The sequence below is a fragment of the Lissotriton vulgaris genome, chromosome 7, assembly GCF_964263255.1.
Source record: "Lissotriton vulgaris chromosome 7, aLisVul1.2, whole genome shotgun sequence".
NCBI classification, from domain to species: Eukaryota; Metazoa; Chordata; class Amphibia; order Caudata; family Salamandridae; genus Lissotriton; species Lissotriton vulgaris.
Window position 1 is genome coordinate 893303592 of NC_141695.1, and position 20684 is coordinate 893324275.

General features: G+C 44.2%; 1 protein-coding gene across 1 annotated transcript in view; it reads right to left on the minus strand.

Annotated features, from left to right (window-relative positions):
* Positions 1–20684, minus strand: part of SLC6A7 (solute carrier family 6 member 7) — a 415345-nt gene that overhangs the window by 278269 nt on the left and 116392 nt on the right. Inside the window, exons 2-4 of the mRNA XM_086931310.1 lie at positions 9605–9788; positions 9345–9476; positions 7865–8099 (exon numbers count right to left, since the gene is read on the minus strand). Of these exons, the coding sequence (XP_086787436.1) occupies positions 7865–8099; positions 9345–9476; positions 9605–9788 (551 nt within the window). The remainder of the gene's footprint in view (positions 1–7864; positions 8100–9344; positions 9477–9604; positions 9789–20684) is intronic.

The window sequence follows — 20684 nt, forward strand, 5'->3', positions numbered from 1 at the left end:
GTATTCACAGGAGGTTGGGGAGGGTAGGGAGGGGGAAGTTACTTTCAGGACAGAGAGGTTGCGCCTGTGTATACATGCGATTCCGCCACCTTTTTTATTGCCAGTCCTGTCAAGTCTAGTGATGTGGTAGTTGGGGGGAACCAGAATGTCCATTATAGGTGTAGAAGATTCTGTTAGCCATGTTTCAGTCATGATGATTAAGTCAAGATCCAGTTTTAGGATGAGATCGGCGATAGCGAAGGAGTGTTTTGCGGCTGATCTGCAGTTGAGGAGAGTGCATTTGAGACGGGGTGTGTCGAGGGTGGAAGGGGGTTCTAGAGCGAGGGGGACTTTACTCAGGTTACTATGGATAGCTATTCTGTTGTTCAGTGTGGGGGGTCTAAGGGGATTGGAGTGAATCGTAGGAATGGCAGTGAGAGTGTTGGGTGTATTGCTATGGGGAGCTGGGTCGTAGGAGCGGAGGAGGGCGATTGTATCGAGGTCCGAGAGAGGATTACAGGAGCGATGGGGGCGGTTTTCGCGGTTGTGAACAGGGATTGTGGTCCAGTGCGGTGGGAGTCGAGTGCGAGAGTTCGCCACCCGGGTGGAGGTCCAGTTGGGAGGGGAGGTGATGGTGGAGGCGCGTACGGGCTGTCTGGGATGTGTGCTGAGTAATTGTTTGATGATGTGAATGTCTTGTTTGATCTGGTGGAGGGTGTTGGGTGAGGGGTGACTGGAGTGTGATAGGCAGAGTAGTTGTTGTTTGATGATGTGCATGTCTTCTTTGAGCTGGAGGAGGGAGGTCGTAGTGCAGTCCAGTGTGGGAGATGTGTTGGAGGTGGGGATGGGAGGGTCGGGCGTTGTGTTGGGGGTGGGGATGGGAGGGTCGGGCGTGGGTGACAACGGGGAGATGTTGGAGGTGTGGTTGAGGGTATTGGTGGTAGGCGGAGAGTGCAGGGTGGCGGATGGGCGTTTATTAGTGGTGAAGGGGGCGCATGTACGGTAGTGAGGGGTGAGAGTGGGGGGGGGGAGGTGGGATTGTATGTGGTTCTTTGTTGAGGAGTCGTAGTTGAAGAGATAGGGGTGGTGTGTTCTGCGTGGTTGGTTAATGAGTGGAGGTGAGGGCTGAGAATGGGGGGGGATAAAGGGTGGGGTTTATCTGTGAGCTTGTCGATCAGATGCTTAGCTTGATTAGGCCGGATGTGGGTGGGGGCTGTGATGTCATGGGTGAAAAGAATGGGAATGTGGGCTGGTGTATGGGGGGAGGGGGTACGGCTGGTGTATGTGGGGCCAAGATCAATGTCAGTGATTGAGGGGTGTGGGGTAGCAGCAGTGGATGGGAGCATGGCTAAGGTGCCGGTGGTATAGGAGAAGTGCGTGTCGTTTTGGGGCTGCGCTAGATTAGCAGCGTTGTTGGTATGGGAAGTGGTGTCAGGGGTGAGCGGAATGGTTGTGGTATGAGTGGGGGTCAAGATGTTGGTGGGGGGGGGGGTGCGGCTGGTGTGTGAGGGGGAGAGGTCTGAGTCTGTGAATGAGGAATGTGATGTGGCTACAGTAAGTGGAGGAATGACTGTGGTGACGGGGGTAGAGGAGAGGTGCGCGCCGTTTAGGGGCTGAGCTAGGAGAGAGTGGTTGTGATTGGGGGCTGTGAAATCAAGGGTGATAGGACTGAGAGTGCTATGAGTGCTGTGAGTGCTGTGAGTGGGGGTCCGTGGTTTGGAGAGGTGCTGTATGAAAGTGGGGAACAGGTTGTCTAGTAGTTCCAAGTTCCTGTCTGTGGATTGGATAAGGACAATCCCGTTGTTATAGATAGTGATGGTGGTTCTGCCCGGGAAGAGTTGGGAAGGTGTGATGGTGAGTTTTCGGCCATGAGCGGATTTCCTAGCATTGGAGACGGTGAGTAAGGAGAGGAACGTTTTTCTCCATTGAGCTCTTCGTGTGGTGTGGAAGATGATATCAATGTTTACGGCACCATTGACCGGTGAGAAGTAGGTGTCTGCAAAGGGGGTTTCAGGGTGGGACCTCAGTAGATTGTGTTTAAAGCGTTTTGCAGCGTTTTTGGTGAGTGCGGGTGGGTAGTTGATTCTATATGTGTGCTTGCCGATGAGCTCCATGTTAGGGTGACGGAATAGGTAGGGGCGTGTGGGTGCCCAGTAGTCGCCGGTTGCAGGGAGTAATAGTGACACAAGTAACACAAGTAACAGCCAGGGTATATGAGGTAGTCGTCAATGCAAACAGGGATAAAAGTTGTAGCAGGAGCGGAATATAGATGCAGACAATAACTTCCCTGGCACAGGGGCGGTACCGGAGGGCACCCAAAATATGTGCAGTAGTAATCAGTGTGTCCGGGAGGGAACGGTGTAATGAGTGCAGGTTACATCAGTGTGACAGGTCTACATGAGGAATTAATTGGTATATTGCAGGGGTAGCAGTAAATTCGATGTGGGTTACAAACAAAATAAAGTGGACGTATGATGCTAATCATATGCAGGAATAAAATACAATACCTATGCAGGCAGTAAAAAACCTGAATCGAAAGTGACAGTAGTGAGTATGTGTCAGTAGCGAAATACACTTGCAAACAAAAGTCAAATGCAGAATAAAGTAGACGTACAATACTAAAAATATACTGGAATAAAGTACCTATGCAAACTGTAAAATACCTGAATCGAAGGTGAACAATAGTGAATAGTCAAAAATATGTGAGGTACATGAGTCAATAGCCAGATACAATTGATAACAATTGATACAATTGATAACAATTGATAACAATTGATACAGCTGCAAACCAGAAGATATAAGAGTCTGGATCAAAATACACTGCAATCAGGAGTCAAAAGTGACACTAGTGAGCAGCCAGAAATATAAGAGGTAGCGATCTGTGCATTATAGCTGAAGGAATAGTGGAATGGGTGCAAGTTACATAAAATGTGTATAATACGATTATAAATAGTCTAAAAAGTCCAATTCTTATGCCAGATATTGAAAGATGACTAGTCCATGATGGTCGCCAAGGAGAGACCAGTCTAAAATGGCCGAACCAATAGGGGAGCTATAGACATTAGTCCTCTGTCTGTTGTCATTACTTCGAGGGAAGGGCAGTTTCACTTTCCATCTGAGCAAGCTTAGCTCCTAGCTTGCTGGGGGAGGGTCTTATCTCTACTTTTGGAGGTCTTGTGTGGAGGAGTTAAGATGAAGTTAACTTTTTTATCGCTGCGCATCACAAGATTTTATTGCTGGGATAATGTGCTATTAGCAACGTTTATCTCAAAAGCGATAAAATTCCCAGCGATAGCGGCAAAATCCATGAATATCGCTGAGAATACAGCTGTATTCACGCATTATTGCTAACAGGGTCTTAGCCATTATATCCATCTCCCATTGGATATAATGGCTAAGAACTGGTCTGAGCAGGTGCTAGTTTTTGGAGATATTCGCACTTAGTGCGAATATTTTCATCGCTACGCCTGTGTTGCTAATAGGCGATAGCGATGTCAGTGTCTGCTTTCAGTCGCTAACAGGTTGGGTACGCCCACTTTGCATGTCATTAGCGATAAATATCGCTGACATGCAAACCGGGCCCCAAACCGCTCGCAATCGCTCACAAGCTGTCGCTAAATACTGTTAGCGACAGCTTGCTAATAGGGCAATAGTATTATCACTGCTTAGTGGCCAAAAACGGCCGCTAAAGCGGCGAAAATTGCCTACCGCCCCCCTTGATAATATGCCCCAGGGTTTTTCAAATAGAGCGGAATATCGTGGTTAGAGTGAGTAGTTGGTACAGTTCCTCTCCAGAAAATATTGCTAGCAAAACTGTGAGCGAGGAGACAACCACCCATTGGCGCCAAGGGCTTTTACATGCCGCAGGACCCTTGCATACTGCAGCGTCTGTTACTTTAAAATGATTCACCACAGGCTGCATACTAACGGTGGCGTAACCGGCTGTAACTCGACTGGCTGGAAAGCGGACATGGAACGGCAATACAAAATAAAGGAATGCCAGAACCCATGGAGCAGGAATAATTACAACCGCTCGCTGTCCCAACACATGGTGTGGAGTGGGAGATGGGGAAGACAAAGGTGAAGTTTGACACCGCACACCGAGCCGGAGATGCTCTCAGACCATCCCCCTCAATCCAAACCACGAGCCCACTGAAGCTGGGCTTCAAAAATGACAATAAGAGCCCGCTATAACAGGGCTGTTAAAAAGCATCTTTAAACATGCCTGGTGCTGTATACATAAACATACAAGTGCAACAGAGTGCAAACATACATTAAGTGAGTCTGCGTAGCAGCACCTCCCACGGGGAATAAGGGTTTGCTAAAGCACGTCCTCATCCCACTTACCTGCAACTTGCTTCAAGAGTCTGCAACATAGAACCAAAAAAACAGGAAGAGGCGTGAGTCGTGCTCTTCTTGTACTAGGTCAGGGGTGAAGGAGTTCGGCCATGTTAAGGAGGGATGGGAGGACTAGAGTGCTAATTTGCTTGGAGGGTTCTGTTGGGGAGCTGACGCTCACTAAATTAGTCGTGTGGATGGCGGGGTCTTGCCGAGAAGATCTAGATGTTCCCATTGGGAAGGCGGTGTCCTGTCGGCGAAGTACTGATGGGGGCGACCGCAGTGATGGGAAGACAGGTAAGTGGGAATTTTATTTTTACGTAAAACACATATTTGTTGTGTATGTGCACATATGTGTATGTAGGTTATGTGTAGTGAGCATATTTTGTACATTCTGCATTGCATTCCACCAACATACACACAAAATACAGTGTATACTTGCACATACCACAAACACATACCTTTGATTCTGTCAAAACGCCTGTCGTGGTCAAGCTGCAGCAGGACAGGGAGGACTTCTACGGCAAAGAGGACGAAATCACAGCCTGTCCCATTAAAAAGTTAGTTTTCACCCCTTTCTTCCCATTCTGGCAACTCTAAGTAGGTGAGAGTCCCACTGGAATTCCCTTCAAAACAGCCTACAAACAAATCTAGAAGGCAGGAATCCTGTCTGGAGTCCCGCCACCACCTGCTGCAGCCCATCCCGTCGTACGGGTATGGAGCAAGTTCTAGCGGAGTCCGTGGGACAGCGAGGTCTTTTCTCCTATTGCCAGCCAACATCTAAGAAGGGCGGGCAGGACGGCCGCCAAAAAGACTACTCCATCGCAGTCCCACCAACATCTAAATCAGGTCCTAAGTCTCACTATACCTAACGTTATCTCTATAGTTGATTGGAACTTTTACAAGAGATGAAGAAGTGGATGGGTGCAGACATAGACAGCTAGAAAAAATAAAGTGGCACATTGCATGTATTAAGATGATCACACTATGGTGTAGCCTGAAAAGAGATGACCTATTATGTGAGAAGCTGGCCTCATGTCATGGCTGCAGGCAGACACTGGTGCACCGCACTTCGCATCTCGTTAAGGATTATAAAGGCCACGAGGTGGTGGCATTTTACTGACAATGTCACACTTCCTATCTGATCACATAAAAAGGTTCAGAACATTTTTGCCTTGAAATGTGGAAATGTCCTCCAGCTTGGATGTCTTGCAATTTTTCCCCATTTTTTCACTCAACATACTTAACATAGCTTCCTTGGCGGCCACTTAGTTCACCTACACATACGAGCTGGGCCAATTCAGAACACAAGAAGGTTTCATACGTGTGATGACCAAGTAATTAATTGCATGAGAATTGCCGTGCAAGGTAAGGTGAGCAATTGTAATGTAATGTTACTCCAGTGCAGCCACCTAAAGCAACTCCTAACATCTGGTGACAGGCCCTTCATGGCGTTTCAGGTGTGAAGTCAACTTCCCCGTGATCCAGGCCATTTTTTTTCCTCGCAGTTTTGTATAGCGCGAAATTTATCAGGAGTGATTAAATGATTGGCTCAGAATCACAGAATGGTGAGCTGACGCCGAGATTCGAACCTGGTTTTCCGCTCCAAAGTCGGCAGCTGTGGCCCTTGCGCCACATCCTCTTGTCATCATAGAATATTGGCTTGATTCTGATTGGAGAATTGAGGTAGGTCAGATGAGCTAGAACTGAGCAGGTGAAGTTCCAGTTTGTCACCATGAAGTGTGTAAGTTCTTGAGCTGGGATTCTTCAGTTTCCTGACAACGTTTTTCATAGAAATAGCCCAATGAGTTGCTTTTACATTTAAAGCACTACCTTCGGCATTTCTCAGGCTTTTCCTCAGAAAGGCTCTGGATTTCTTATGACAAGCTTTGTATCTGAAGAGTAAACCCCTATCTCACTGCAAAGATGCAGGTAGTCACCAAGACAAAGGTGAACTATCAGAATCCCATTTTGGTAGCTTTGTGGCAAAACTAGTGAAGAGATAGCTGATAGCATTGTGTAGATGCATGAATGATGTGAGTAAAACCACTGATTCCAGAAAAAAGGCCACAGACAATGTGATGATGCATGGAAAGCTGGGGGGCTGTGGCTGTGACTAAGGGTCGTAAGTGGAATAAATAGCTTACCTCCAACCTTTGTGGCTTGTAAGGACTGGCGATATTGCCCTCCATCTAAAACAAACTCAGAGGTCCTAAGTGTGTGACACCTTACTAACGTGATACAGAGTCCTGTTGGAGTCACAGCTTCATGAGACATATATTCTGTTCAGGACTTTCATTTCGAAAAATGTCTCAACTGGGAATGTTGTTAAAAAAACTCTGGTCTGAATCGGTTTTCATTAATCGGATGAGCCCCTCCTTATAGTCTGATTAGTGTAGTTTCCTTTTCCTGCTGTTCTTTAGCTACCTTCTGTTTTTCATGAGCCTGGTTAAGTTATGGATGGGCAACTGAATTCTGCAATTCTATCACCACCCCATAGTTGTGGATTTAATGCATTTGTCACACAATCCACCATCTGCATCATATTTTGAAGATTTCCCCCAAAAATGATTTTTTTGCTCAAACAGATCAAATGTAACAAACAAAAGCGCTACACATGGGGCGCCACAGTGACAGAAATTTTGCAACCATCACTTGGTCAAGTTTCAGTTGCTATATTCAGATGTAAACTTTTGCTAATTACATGATACTTTGCTCAGAGAGAATTAATATGTGTAATAATAATTACATAGGAGCATATTTAGAGTTTGGTCGACAGGATATTTCATCAAAAAAGTAGCAGCTGTCCTGTCTACCTGTTTTATAAGTGCATTATAGTCAACGGCATTCTAAATACAATGGTGGGGACATCCGTCATATTTAAATAATATCACCGCAGTATACGTTGCATTATGCTGCAAAATTATAATTTTCTTGCGATGTCATTTAGTCAAACCTACCACAAAAGTTGGAAGTCCTTTCTGAAAAACTTCAAAATGGCCCTTGTTATATCCCCATCTGAGATAATACCAGTGCGTCTCAGCATCAAAGTGTATTGCGAGAAAATAAAAATGTATGTACAAAACAAATATATGATTGCGATAAAAACAAACAATGCCCCTTTTTCATTAACCAGAATATTGTCAGAAACATTAAAATGTCCAATATGTAACCAATCTTTAAATGGATTTTCTTTTTGTTCATAAAATAAATGGAACCCAACGTGGACTTGGACTTGGTTATGTGCTAACTCCCTGCTAAGAAGATGCGTTTTCCCTTCATTCATTCATATGTGAGCTTGTTAAAGACAGAGGGAAAGTGGGGACACTATCATTATGTTACATACTTAACAAACCCCTGGATAACTGGTATGTTTCCTAGAAAATTTGCAGATTGAAAAAGACTCAGCAGGCCTCCAGCCTCCTCTCATTATCAGCCTGCAGTATATCACTCCAGAAAACCAATACCTAGATTCCTATAAAAATATTGTTTCTCTACTACATGCCGTACAGGTCTGTTCAGTACTAGCACTCTGGTGCATCCTTACCTCCAGTACTCCTCACTTGGGCTGACAGTGCTGCTGATGTTGATGGGGACGGAAGAGTTCTCTGTCCTCATGACACGGTGGTCCAGGCATAGATCTGTGTTCCACCAGTTGCCGCAGTGCTGCCAGGGCAGGTCGTTGGTCAGGGATGCGAAGAGGTAGAAGAGGACATAGGCGATGATCATGTTGTAGTAGATGGCAACCAGGGACACAATAAGAATCATGCCCATTCCAACCCCTGAGAAAGGCACAGACACAGGTTAGCTGCAGAGTGTTAGTGGTCAGGGCTCATGCACTGTAGCTAAGTGTATGTCCCTCTGCTGTGGAATCAATGGTGCAATTTAAAGATCCCGGTCACACAACAGCATTGCACAAAGTCATGCTCAGACTACTGATCATGGGGGAATATATGCCTCTTCAGACAGGGCATCTGGCAGAGGCGGGCCACTTCAGACACATGGTCATTTCAAGATTCTGGGTCCATCAGATAGGTCATCATGACAAGATTCAGACCACTGTTGATAGGTCATGATCATAAGACACATGCCACTGCTAATAGGTGCATTCCTCTGCTCGATGCTCACTGTGTTTTTTAGCAACATGACCCCCCCAGTGACCTCTTGTTAACTGACCACCGAAAGGATCCCCTCCAGCAGCACACATTATGTTCTTTACTCACAGTTGCTGTAGGACCACTCTACTCCTTTCCCAACAGCAAGGGGATGGCAGTAAGAATTATCCCTAGCAATATCTGTCTCAACAGTTGGTTAAAACTAGGACATTCAAAACAATGCTGCACTGCTTACATTCCTTCTATCTTCTTCCTTAACCCTGCCAGACCTCCAGGGATTTGGGGCCAGATGTACGACAATTCCACTTTGCGAGTTTCAAAATGGAATTTACAACCATGTCTGAGACACTTTGTGATTCCAAATGGGTCGCAAATGACCTGCCTCGTTATTATTCATGAGGTGGGTCGCAATTTGCGACCCATTGGGAATGGCCAGAACTCACAGGGATGGTGAGCTGCTGGGGTCAGCGGACCACCATGTCTGTTACTGATTTTTAAATAAAGCAGTTTTTTTAATGCAGCCCATTTTCCTTAAAGGAAAAAGGGATGCATTAAGAAAAGAAAAATTAAATGTTTCTGGGGCCCTCTTCCCGTTTGCGACTGACTTAGCACCTACTTGAAGTAGGTGGTAACTGCGATTGTTTTGCGACCACATTTGTAGTCACAAAACAATCATACATACTAGCGCGACTCGCTATTAGGAAGGGACACCCTTGGCACACCCCTTCCTAATAACGACTCACAAACCCTATTTTGCGAGTCGGTAATAGGTTGCCGACGTGCAAAATAGAGTTTGCACATACCACACACCTTTTTAGCAGTCGCAAATGGGACGATTTCCCGTTTGCGACCGCTAAAAAGGGTTGGAGTACATACATCTGGCCCTTGGTGTGGTAAAAGCATGATTCTTACCTTTAAACAGCGGGCTGATCTTCCAGACAGCGAGCGGCCCCAGGCTGGAGAACTGGCCCAGGGACAACTCCATGAAGAAGAAGGGGATGCCGCAGATGGCCAGCATGATAAAGTAAGGGACGAGAAAGGCTCCTGAAAGAAAAGAGAACATGAAATGACCTTTAGTGGCACACCTCACATCCACTGCATATATGAACAATGCAGGTGCGAAAGCAGCTTTCTAATGGTGCCCTCCAGAAGGGAAGGGCTAATATTCGTACCTCCACCATTGGTGTAGGCCCTGTATGGGAATCTCCAAACGTTGCCCAGGCCCACGCAATATCCGATGCAGGACAACAGGAAATCCAGCTTTCCAGTCCAGTTCCCTCGGTCTTCCGGGTAGTCTGAATCCAGGGCGACATCGTCTCGGTCACCGGGGCTCAGCAGCAGGTCAGGGGTCACAGGCTGGTAGGAGCGGAAGAAGGAAACGGAGAAAGAGAAACAAAGCCAGGGGGTGGATGAGATTAGAGATGTACTGGAAGTAATTAAAGGAAGTTAAAGAAGAAAGTTAAAGAAAATGAAAGTAACGAGTAATATGAAGGAGGCTTTAAGCAATGGAAGAAGATGCAGCAAAATAGAATGAGAATGGGAAAAAAATATTCCAAACAGTTCTGAGAAAAATAAAAAAAACTGTGAAAAGGAGAAAAAGAATCAGAAAAATATGAATTGTTCATGTAAAAAGGGTGTGGAAAAGGAAGGCAGAGAGGGCCTATTCAGACCAAATTCAGTAGAGTGAACCTTTATATGTCTCACGCAGGCGAGAGGTAGACGTTGAAGTTTTAGGACCGTAGGGGAACAGTCAGGACAGTGACGTAGCAAGGCTACCTAGGGCCATAATGGAAGTAAGGAAAACGTGTCCCACAACCTACTGGTAAATCATTAAAACCACAAAAATTGGAATGCATTGGGCCCAAACACTCTTGGGCAGGAGCGCCACTGCCCTAATGATAGCTATGCTCCTGCTGATGTGTATGTCTTCATTCCCTCATACCTCTACATGATCCCCGGGATATCTCTAGCCCGACCTCACTTCCTTTTCCTCTGCATCACATTACCTTTCACTCTTTTCTTCTCTGCATGTATCTCCCCACTTTCCTACCCATCCCCCATCCCCCACTGATGGTTACATTCCCCATGGGTCCATCTCTTCTCTGGCTCCTGTAGTTCTACTGTCACTTTTATTCTGCTCCTGTATCTCTTCCATATTTTCCAATATATTGACATCCTTGAATATCTCCACTCTTCCCTTCTCTTGCTTCCTGAGCATCTCTTACTTTTCACCTATCACACTACCCAATATCCACCTGCATTTCTCCACATGGCCCTCTACATCTTGTAATGGATCTACTACCTCTTTACCGCTCTCTTTCTTTTCTCCTGTTTCGCTTGAGTCCCTTTTCAATCCTAACTTCTCTCCCTTTACTTCACACTTGCCTCCTTACCCTCTTGTACATATTATCTCTGCATTCATTCGTATCTCCTTTATATATTTCACTTTCCCGCCTACCTCTAGGCTTATCTCTTATAATTCTCCATGTATCTCTGCATCCTTTCCTGTATATTTCAGCTATCCAGTCTTCTCTCCACTCGTATCTCACTACTTCTTAACTCTCAACTTCCTTCCTCTCCTCAGTAACTCTCCTCCTCTTCTTCCACTCTTACCATTATCTCCCCCATTTATTGTGTTGTTTCTCTCCTATCTTTTCACTTTCCCATTTCTCTTTAATCTCTTACGCTTCCTTGTCAGGGGTAGTAAGGGCTATATAAATGCAATTATTAAATGTAATAAGGTAATCCAATGTTGTCTTATGGGAGAGGTGGTTATCACAGTAGTGAAAAATAAATCTGGGAGCTTTTCACTACCAGGACATGTAAAATTTAAAAAGTGCATGTCCCACTTTTTAAATATGTATTAAAAAGAAAGGTTTCAGCCTGCAAAAGGTTTATTTTGTCAGGTCGTATTAGCAGTGGTTATATTGTGCACAGGCTGCAATAGTAGACCTGAGACTTTTTTTTAAAGGACTACTTAAGTGGGTGGCATAATAAGTGCTGCAGGCCCACTAGTAGCATTTAACTTACAAGCCTTGGGTACATGTTGAATCACTTTATTAAGGAGGTATAAGTAAATTAAATTTGCCAGTCAGGTGAAGGCCAGTATTGCGTTATGTTAGCATGTTTTGTGTAGCGCACAGCTGCCTCAGCAAAGAGGCGTCCCAGGGCTAAAGCAGAACATGGAAGCTGGTAATTAGGAGAACGCACTAGAGTAAGGAGAAAAGATGAGTTTTGATTGCCCTTTAAAAGGTCATCTAATCTTTCATGGCATGGATGGACACAGGCAAAGTGTTCCAAAGCTTTGCTGCCAATTAACGGAAGGCGCAGAAGGGTGAGCACATGCACTTTAGCATTGGTTAGCAGTGGTAAAGTGTGCAGAGTCCTAAAGCCAACAAAAGCTCATTTCAGCAACTGGATGGGAGTAGGCAAAACATTTTGGGGAAGACCATCCTAATGGCTTTTGTGTAACCCCGGGCGTAGTTTGCGGAGCTACGGGGAGGGCCACAGAGTTAAAAACAAACTCAGTGGAACTCTGCTCGCTCCACCACCAGCCTCCACCACTCATTCTAAAAATGAATTAAACATTATAAAAAAATTAATTTGAAACACTTACCTGGCATTTCTTGTGATAAATGCGCATGCACGGGTGCACACATGCACAGTTTTCACAAGGATTAGTGAGGGATGGCGAAGTAGAGAAGGAGGGCAGCCCGGGGATGCCGCATGCCAGGTAAGTGTTTTAAATGTATTTTTTAATAATGTTTAATATTTTTATAATCCACGGGTGGAGGCGGGGCAGACCAATTCTTCTCCGCTGCGGAGTGTGCAGATATTTGCCTTCTCCGCATTCTCTGCGGAACGTGGAGAAGGAAAATCTCCACACACTCCGCAGGCGGAGTGGAGGTCTCAGCCCAGGCCTACTTTTATGTCTAACAAGACCCTATTTTGAAAATGGCAATTCATACCCCCTTCATATATTAAGAGATTAAGCTCAGGCCCTAATACAGGGTCAGGCAACTGGTATAAGACTATTTAACAAGGATTATATGTCAGTTTATTAATTGAGCACTTTTATAAAAGGGAAGAAGAAATTGGAGTAAAGATGTCTAACAGAATTTGGAATAAAATCTCCCAGTTTATTTCATGGGGCTAACTTTAGGAGAATTGCATTTTTCCCCCAGATGAATGATTTACTATACTGCTAAGATTTTCAATAGGTAATATCCAAATACCTACCCCTGTTGTTTCAGGTCTAAACGCAATATTACTGGAGATTGGTGGAATATGATTGCTCTTGACCTAGTCTCACTTAATTTTGGGAACACATATTGAATTTTTGAGAGTGCCAAGATAAATGGTGTTATCTGTTCCGACTCTCCATATAATAATATTAGGTTCCCCATTACATCTTAATACATTTGGTTGCTCAAGGACAAGGTTTGTACTTTTTGGCACATCTCTTGCTCTTTGAATTTGCAAAAGGACTAGATATTAATTCATATGCCGACTTAAAGATTAGTTGGAAAAAAATGTACAGAGATCTAGGATTTACAATCTGAAGAAATTCATGAAATTATGGAACCATCTTGAATGAACTACTTGATTTATTTAACCTCGAAGTTTATGTATGGCATGAGCGTTTTTTTTTTGTTTGAGCCGTTGTATGTATTTGTCTTGTATTCAATAATTTATTTTTGTTTTGCTTATAGATTTGTATATGTTTGTTTTTCTACCACAAACCAAAAAGAGATAGAATGTGGTGAATAGATGCTCCCAGAAAAAGTTATAGACGATTAGAACAGCAGAGTACTGTCAATGCCAGGTAAAACATGTACTGGAAAGCCGAGTAGTAATTATAAGCATATGCCTTCCTTTATTTCTCACATTTCATGATAAAATAATTAATTCTTGATCTTGAATATGTTCAATGATGGATATATTTTGTACAGGTTCCACATCCCACACCAGGAGTGATTTATCTCATGGGGCATGTTCTCTCTACAGTCTCTCTTAAAGGGTGAAGGTATAGGCAGTCCAGAGTAGAGCTGATGTTTGTCTAAGGATGAAGTAAACACTAACGGAGTATGCGGTGGGAAATGTGTGCCAAATATGATATTTCAGCTAGTCTGACTTCGAGCAAAGAAATATACAGTTGTTGAATTTACTTAAAATGTAGTAACTTTGGGAGACAGGCACAATTGCTGAAACGTCCTATGGTACAGTTGGCATAAGTAATCAAGGGTTTTACGTCATTTTTATTCTCTTCTAACGAAAAGATGAAGGTGATGTACAAAGAGTTATGGTTCTCAAAATAAATGTATGGTTTATATCCAATCTCTGGAGTGGACAATATTTCTTCGAGAACTGCTATGTATAATTTGTGTCTTGTGTTTAAATAGCGCTCAAGTGACAGAGTTTGTTATGGTCTATTTATCCTACTATTCATTTATTGGTTTATTCCCGGGACTCAGCGTGAATGCCGGTGCTCCTCAAGTATATTAGCCATGAGCAATCAATAGAGACTCTTCTCCTGGGTACAGCAACGGAGACTCATAGTGAACAACTATTGCATTTGAAGGGCTACTGTAGAGTGTATAGTTCTATTGGTATCTCCAGCAATACAGAGAAATTACGAAGGAAGAAAAGAACAAAGCACTAGAAAAAAAATGAAAGAAATGGAAAATAGGAAAAACGTGACAAAGCAAGAAAACCGTAGAGTACAATTGAAAGAGAAAATAGTCGTGGAAGAGGCACGGGGAGCTGTGTGCTACTACAAGGCGATCAGATGCGTTCATCTTCGAAACACCATTAATAACTTTTACGCAGATGAAAAACAGATGTGTCAGCATCTTGGAACAAAAAAAATGTACTTTTTATTAGCCTCAAAACATGGGCGTTTTCTAGTCCATCTCACCGGCCTTTCAGGCGCACTAAACTGTCAGGAAAGTTCCCAAGAGGCCACCAATGTTCCCTGTTTCCAGACAGGTCAGCAGGCCTCCGCCTCCCTCTGTGAGAAATATTCTAGCCTTGACAAAGACTGGAGAACACTCTGTCTCTTCACATCTTAAACCCGCGAGATTCGCTCCTATTTTAAGAACGAGGAAAAATACAGCCCGTTACAAACGGAAAGCAGTGGCAGTAATCTCTATTTTTAGAAAAGTCATACCACAAAACAAGAGTGTTGGCATACAGAAATAACTGCAAGAAAAGCGGAACTTGAGGTAGGAAAGCAGATGCACAGACTGAGATGCGGGCTCATAAACATAGCTGGGTGTGTGTGTGTGTGTGTGTGTGTGTGTGTGAGGGGCCCATGGCACTAATATTGAAGGGAGGTGCTGCAAGCTAAGACAGAGGTAAATTAGCAGACCCTTGCTGGCCACATTTTTAAACAAGCGCTGGTAAAGCCAATGGGTTTGACTTATAAATAAAAGCTTCTTGGGGTTTCCATCCCAGCAGTCACTCATCAGTCCATTCATTTACTCAATCACCCATCATCCATGCACCAAATCACTTGCTCTCTTGTATCTTGGGAGTCACCCATTGACTCATTCTTGCATGTACACACACACTTACACGCACGCACGCATGCATGCACGCACACAGTCACACACACCAATTTCGCCAAGAGACACTTCCAATTGTCAGCTACACCTATTGGGTTTGCTTTTACTTTGAGCGGGTCATAACAGTGCTTCCGGTTTTGTATCACTAGTAGTCTGTGAGAGGAATGAGAGTTATTCTGATGGTGTTGGGCTGCTAGTCTCTGAGGGGTGTGAGAGTGCTTTCCTTAGTGTGAGGCTGGCGCTCTCTGAAGCATCTTCCCAAGCCATGGCGCATGCAGTTGAATTGTGCTACATGGAAGCTGATATCAAGCATGACATTATCCTTCAGCATACACTCACAACACCCTGCACATTATATCATACTTCGCATTAATTACATCCTAACACCTCCCCGCATATTACGCAGTTCTTGTTCAGAGTCTGCCTAGAACCATGAGGGTCTTAGTGTGTATAACGTCGATATGTTACATCTCCCCCTTTGCTAAATAAAAAATGACAGACATAATAACTAAATCACACTTCCTTGAATAGTCGGCAAGATGCTCGCACTGGCTTGGGTGAACTGAGGTGATCAAGGTCCACCCTGTCGGGGCAACAGGGACATAGACTCAGGCGCTCGAACTGGACCTGCTGGCAGCGTTGCCTTATATGTGGTTTCTGGACTCAACAAGCGTAGTAGTAAGTGTTTAAAATGTGACGTGTCCCAAGTGATGGATTGTCCAGGATGATGTCCTGTCACCATGTGTCCCTTGCGCACCACAGCATGTAGAGGATCAGTGGCAAAAAGGAGTGTCCTTCTGTTCTCATCTGTTTAACTAGTACCAAGTCTCCTTTGTCGAGGCTTGTCCCCGGGTCATGGTGATGCTGATCTGCGTGTGTTTTCATTTTCTTTTTCCGAGTCGAGTCCATGTCTCAAACCTGGTCAGTATTTATTGATCAATCCAGGGTCCAATGGTGTCGCTTTGTTCTGATGGCTCTCCCAAATAGCAAGGTGGCTTGTCCCTCACCAGTTGTGAAGTGAGGAGTTGTTCAGCTAGCCTGAAGGGCCTGGCACATGGCTTGGTTCAGGTCAAAGCCCTCCAGGGATGCTTGTTGGATGACCCTCTTGAGGATGCCCATGAATCATTCAACTACACCAGTGGCTTGGGGCCAGAAGGGCATGCTCTTTTGGTGTTTGACGCAGAGTCGGACAAGAAATTCTTTAAACTCTTTGTTATTATAGGCGGGGCCACCAGCAGGTTTGATGATATCTTAGATGTCCAGCATTGCAAAGATGTCCTCAAGTCATCTGATGGCTTTGTCATGGGTTGTCAAAGATATATCTTCTCCATAAGAAAATGTGAATACTCGTTGATTACTACCATGAGATGGTGTCCATTTCTTAAAGACCCAAAGAAGTCAACTGCAACTCTCTCCCAGGCATGGGCAGGAAGATCAGACATTGCCACTGGGTGCTGCATCACCTAGTTGGGCAAACAGTTGCAAACTTGGCACGCCTTCAGCTCCTTCTCGACTCGCTCATCTAGCCTAGGAAACCACACTCAATCTCTAAGGGCTCTTTTAGTGGCTATGATACAACAATGTTCTCCATTGGCCAACTCGATAACCTGCCGTCTGAGGCTTCAATGTATGATGATTCTCAAGCCTCTTAGTATTACGCCTTCTTGTGTGTCTGCTAATTCATCCTGTACATTTCTGAACTTTTGGAATTCAATATCATCAGCAAAGGGCTGGGTGCTTCATCACCATGATTTCATAGCATAAGTTCTTTGATGATGATCACATCTTTATCATTATTGGTGGCAGCAATGATTTGCTCTACCAACAGATGCGTTGGTGTGCTGGATCTCACGACAAAGTTGAGATATGCTTCAACGCTCCTGGATATCAAACTGTGACGATGTAGTAGCACTCGTGAAAAGTAATCTGCTTGGTTTGGTTCCTTCCCAAGCTTTAGCACAATCTCATAGTCATACTCTTGCAGTCCCAACCCAAGACTCTCAAAGCAAAGAGGCATCATTGTTTCTGAAAGTCTGGGGCAGTACGAGGACCACTGAAATGGCACATTTCATTTTGTCAAGTCTCTCAATGGGGCACTCACCATAGCAACGCTGGGACTGTATCTATAACTGGCCCTGCATAGAGAGGATCACAGCATGGTCACATCTTAAACCAGTATGTCAAAACTCCAATTGAAAGCATGTGTACCAGTTTAGGTTACTTGTTAAGTCACATCCTGAAGCGAAAGGTACTCTAAAACTCAGTCTCTTATATCTGAACAAACCAACATGAGACACAAAGGTTGTAATGTGCCTGCAGTTTTCCTCCAATTTGAGTTGATAGTATCCTTTATTCAGGTCAAAACGGGAAAACATTTTGGCTCTGTTTAATTGCATGATCATGTCCACTATGTCTCTCCCTCACAATGGCTTTGTTTGCCTTAAGCATATCTGCACAAATGTGCACTGCTCTGCTACTGTCATTTTTCAGTAGTGGCATGGGGCCTATGGAGCTTTCCATGATGACATGCTTTAAAAGTGCCTCCAACTCTTTCTCGACAGCTTCTTGTGGATGAAAAGCAACTCTATTATGCTGCTGAGAAAACAGCATGAATGTCTTTATTGAAATGAAGCTGCATTTTAATTTTTTTTAGTTTTCTCAGGCCATGGCAAAACAATGAGAATCGGCTCATGATCTCAGGTTGATCACAGAGGTTGTAGTTGAGGGATTTAAACTCCATGTCAGCAGCAGTGGCAAAACTGAGCAGACAGGCACTCAACAAAGTCCCTTGTAGAACATGAATGGTCTCTTGCACCAACGCCTTTTTGTGTTGTATTGTTGCTGTAAATGACCCTTGGCTTTGCAATTGCTCAGAAGCGGCCCAGGTATATATCTTAATGCCTGACGGAGTAAGATGAGGCACAGGGGAGAGGCTGTTAAACATTTCCACTGGCATGATGTTAATCAACGCACCATGTCTATGATGACAGTTATTGGATGAGCATTCAACTTTAAATGTGATTTTGGGGCAGTGTCCAAATGAAGTTTGTCACTTTGTTTGGTACATATTCTTTGAACTGTGATCTTTGCAGGCATGTAACCCCACATGTGCATGCCATCCTTTGGTAGATATCATCAGCGCACACCCATCTTCTTCACTGGCACTTGATAGAGACATTGAGGAACCTTTGAACAATGAGATTGATGACAATTGATTTTGCCTGGTTTCTACTTGTCATAGCTGATCTTGCTTTTTGTTTTTAGGTGCAAAGCGAGAATGCTTATGGAATGTTCTAACATCAAACTTTTCTTGCCGTTGTGATGCGCTTGATTTTTCTTTAGCTTGGCACACAGTTATAAAATGATCCTCTTTCCCACATCCTCACAACCTTTGCAAACTTGTCCTCTGGCTTGACATTTACCTTGATGGGGAAACATAAATCGAAATCATATTTTTGTTTTCTTCGAAGATGCCGATTTACATGCATCGGTTTTGTGCTTGTGATTGATTTTCAAGGTGAATTCTGATTCATTGTGTTCTGTTCCTGTTTCCATGTCAGCAGCCTGTCTGTCTGCTCATTCTTCTGCTCTTGCGCCATCAGCATCTTCTCTAGACTTTCTTTTCTCTCAGCATGTGCCTTCTAAACGAATCTGAAAGCCAGCCATCAATGACTCTGAGGAGCAAGGCTTCTTCGTCAGTGAAGTCACAGAACTTAAAATGTTTAATGAGTGCATCAAGTCTTTTGACAAACTCATCCATTGTTTCACCAACTTATTGTAATGCTTGATTGAAGATATACCTTTCCTAGTCGATATTTGGCATTGGATTGAACTCTGCCCCCACTGCTTCTTTTATCTCTCGGTAGGATTTTGCATCAGTCTTTCGAGCTTTCTTTAGCACTTATTCCTCTCCATCACTGTAAGATTTTTCAAGTATTTGATGATCTTCTTGTCGTCTTCTTCTTCTGGTGCATCAATGAAGTCATCGAATGTTTCAATCCATGCTGCCCGCCTGACACCAATGTTATGCTTCTTGGAAATGTCAAAAGGCAGTTGTGACTTCAGGAACATGGCTACAGTGTATTTTGTGCTCCCTTTTTCAGCCAATGTGTAGATATGTATTGTTCAGGCGAATGTGGTGAAGGCTGGCACCAACACCTTTTGCAAATAGAAGTCACCAGAGAAGCATGTTTTGCAGCACGCTTCAATTGTCCTTGACTGTGAGTAAGTTATCTGTTCTCATACCTTGTTGAAGTTATTGTTATTTCTTGCTTCAACCTTCGCTGCCAGTTGTAGTGTCTTCCCCAGCCCTGGAGCATGCAGATGAGTTACTTCACATGGGAGCCGCTGTCAAGCATTACTTTAATCTTCAGCAGACACTCACACCCTGTGCATTACATTATACGTCCCCTTAACGAGACCCTAACACCTCCCTGCGTATTACGTAGTTCCTGTTCAGAGTCTACTCAGAACGACGAGGGTCCTAATGCATATAACGTCAATATGCTACATAGTGTAAGGGGTTTCAGAGTGCTGTCAGTAATACATGTCTGCCTATACAATGTTTATTGTTTAAGAACCGTGAGCTACTTCAAAGGGGATTAACATCATTGCTGCATAATCAAAGTCCCTTAAAGAAAAAGAATAAAAAGAGGGAGGATGCAAATTCCTTCCCTGCCATCAATATTAATTCATTTTATGATTAAATGGGCTCTGGCAGACAGCTAAAGCTTGAGCTGTTTGGGGGGTCCGAGGGTGTAGCAGGTCAGGATTGAGATACCACAGCTGATCTATTTGTGGACCCAGTACTGGAACAGTAGGGAATTGTACAGGTCAGGATTGAGGTATATTGTAAAGGATGTTTGTATGTCACAGTAATGGAATAGCAGAGGGGGGTCATAGGGCAGGACTGAGATGCCTTGGACAAACTACCTGTGTCCCAAGTACTGAAATAGCATGGGGATGCCAGCCAGGACTAAGAAATATTGGCAGAGCATTGGCCGAGCTGTTTCTGGAACCGATACTGGAACTGTAGGGGGTAGTCGCAGGTCAGAACTGAGATGCTTTTGCAAGGCTGCTTTTGGAAGGGATTTTTGTAGACCTCAGTGCAGCAACAGCAAGGATTGATTTGGATCCTGATTGGGATGCTTTGGCAGACCTGTTTCTGGACCCCAGTGCAGCAATTACAGCGAGTGATGTGGGTCATGATTGACATGCTTTGACAGAGGTGTTTATGTAGACTCTAGTACAGCAATATCAGGGTTGTCACAGGTGACGACTGAGATGCTTTGGTAGATGGATTTGAATAGCATTAGCAACAGCCGGTCACAACAAAGGCTTGGCTGCATTTAAAGGTCCACCAAAAGAGGGAACTCCTGTCAACATGTAAGGAAAGATCCATGCAGCAGCCAGGGGCCACCGGGGTGCAACTGTGCGGAGAAATGGGACAATTTTTATTGCAAATGATTGTATCCGTTGGAAGCAGGAAGATTCAGTCTCACATCTCACAGGTAGTGTGAAGCAGGTACAATGGAGTAGGGGGCAGCAGAGCTATTGAGGACCCTTTGGTTGTAAATGCAGGAGAAGGAAACAATATAGAAGCAAGCCCTAAAATATGGAGCTAAGCAACAGGCTCTAAAAGTAAACCAACAGAGGAAGTAAGGCTTTGAGGAAGTGCGTTGACCAT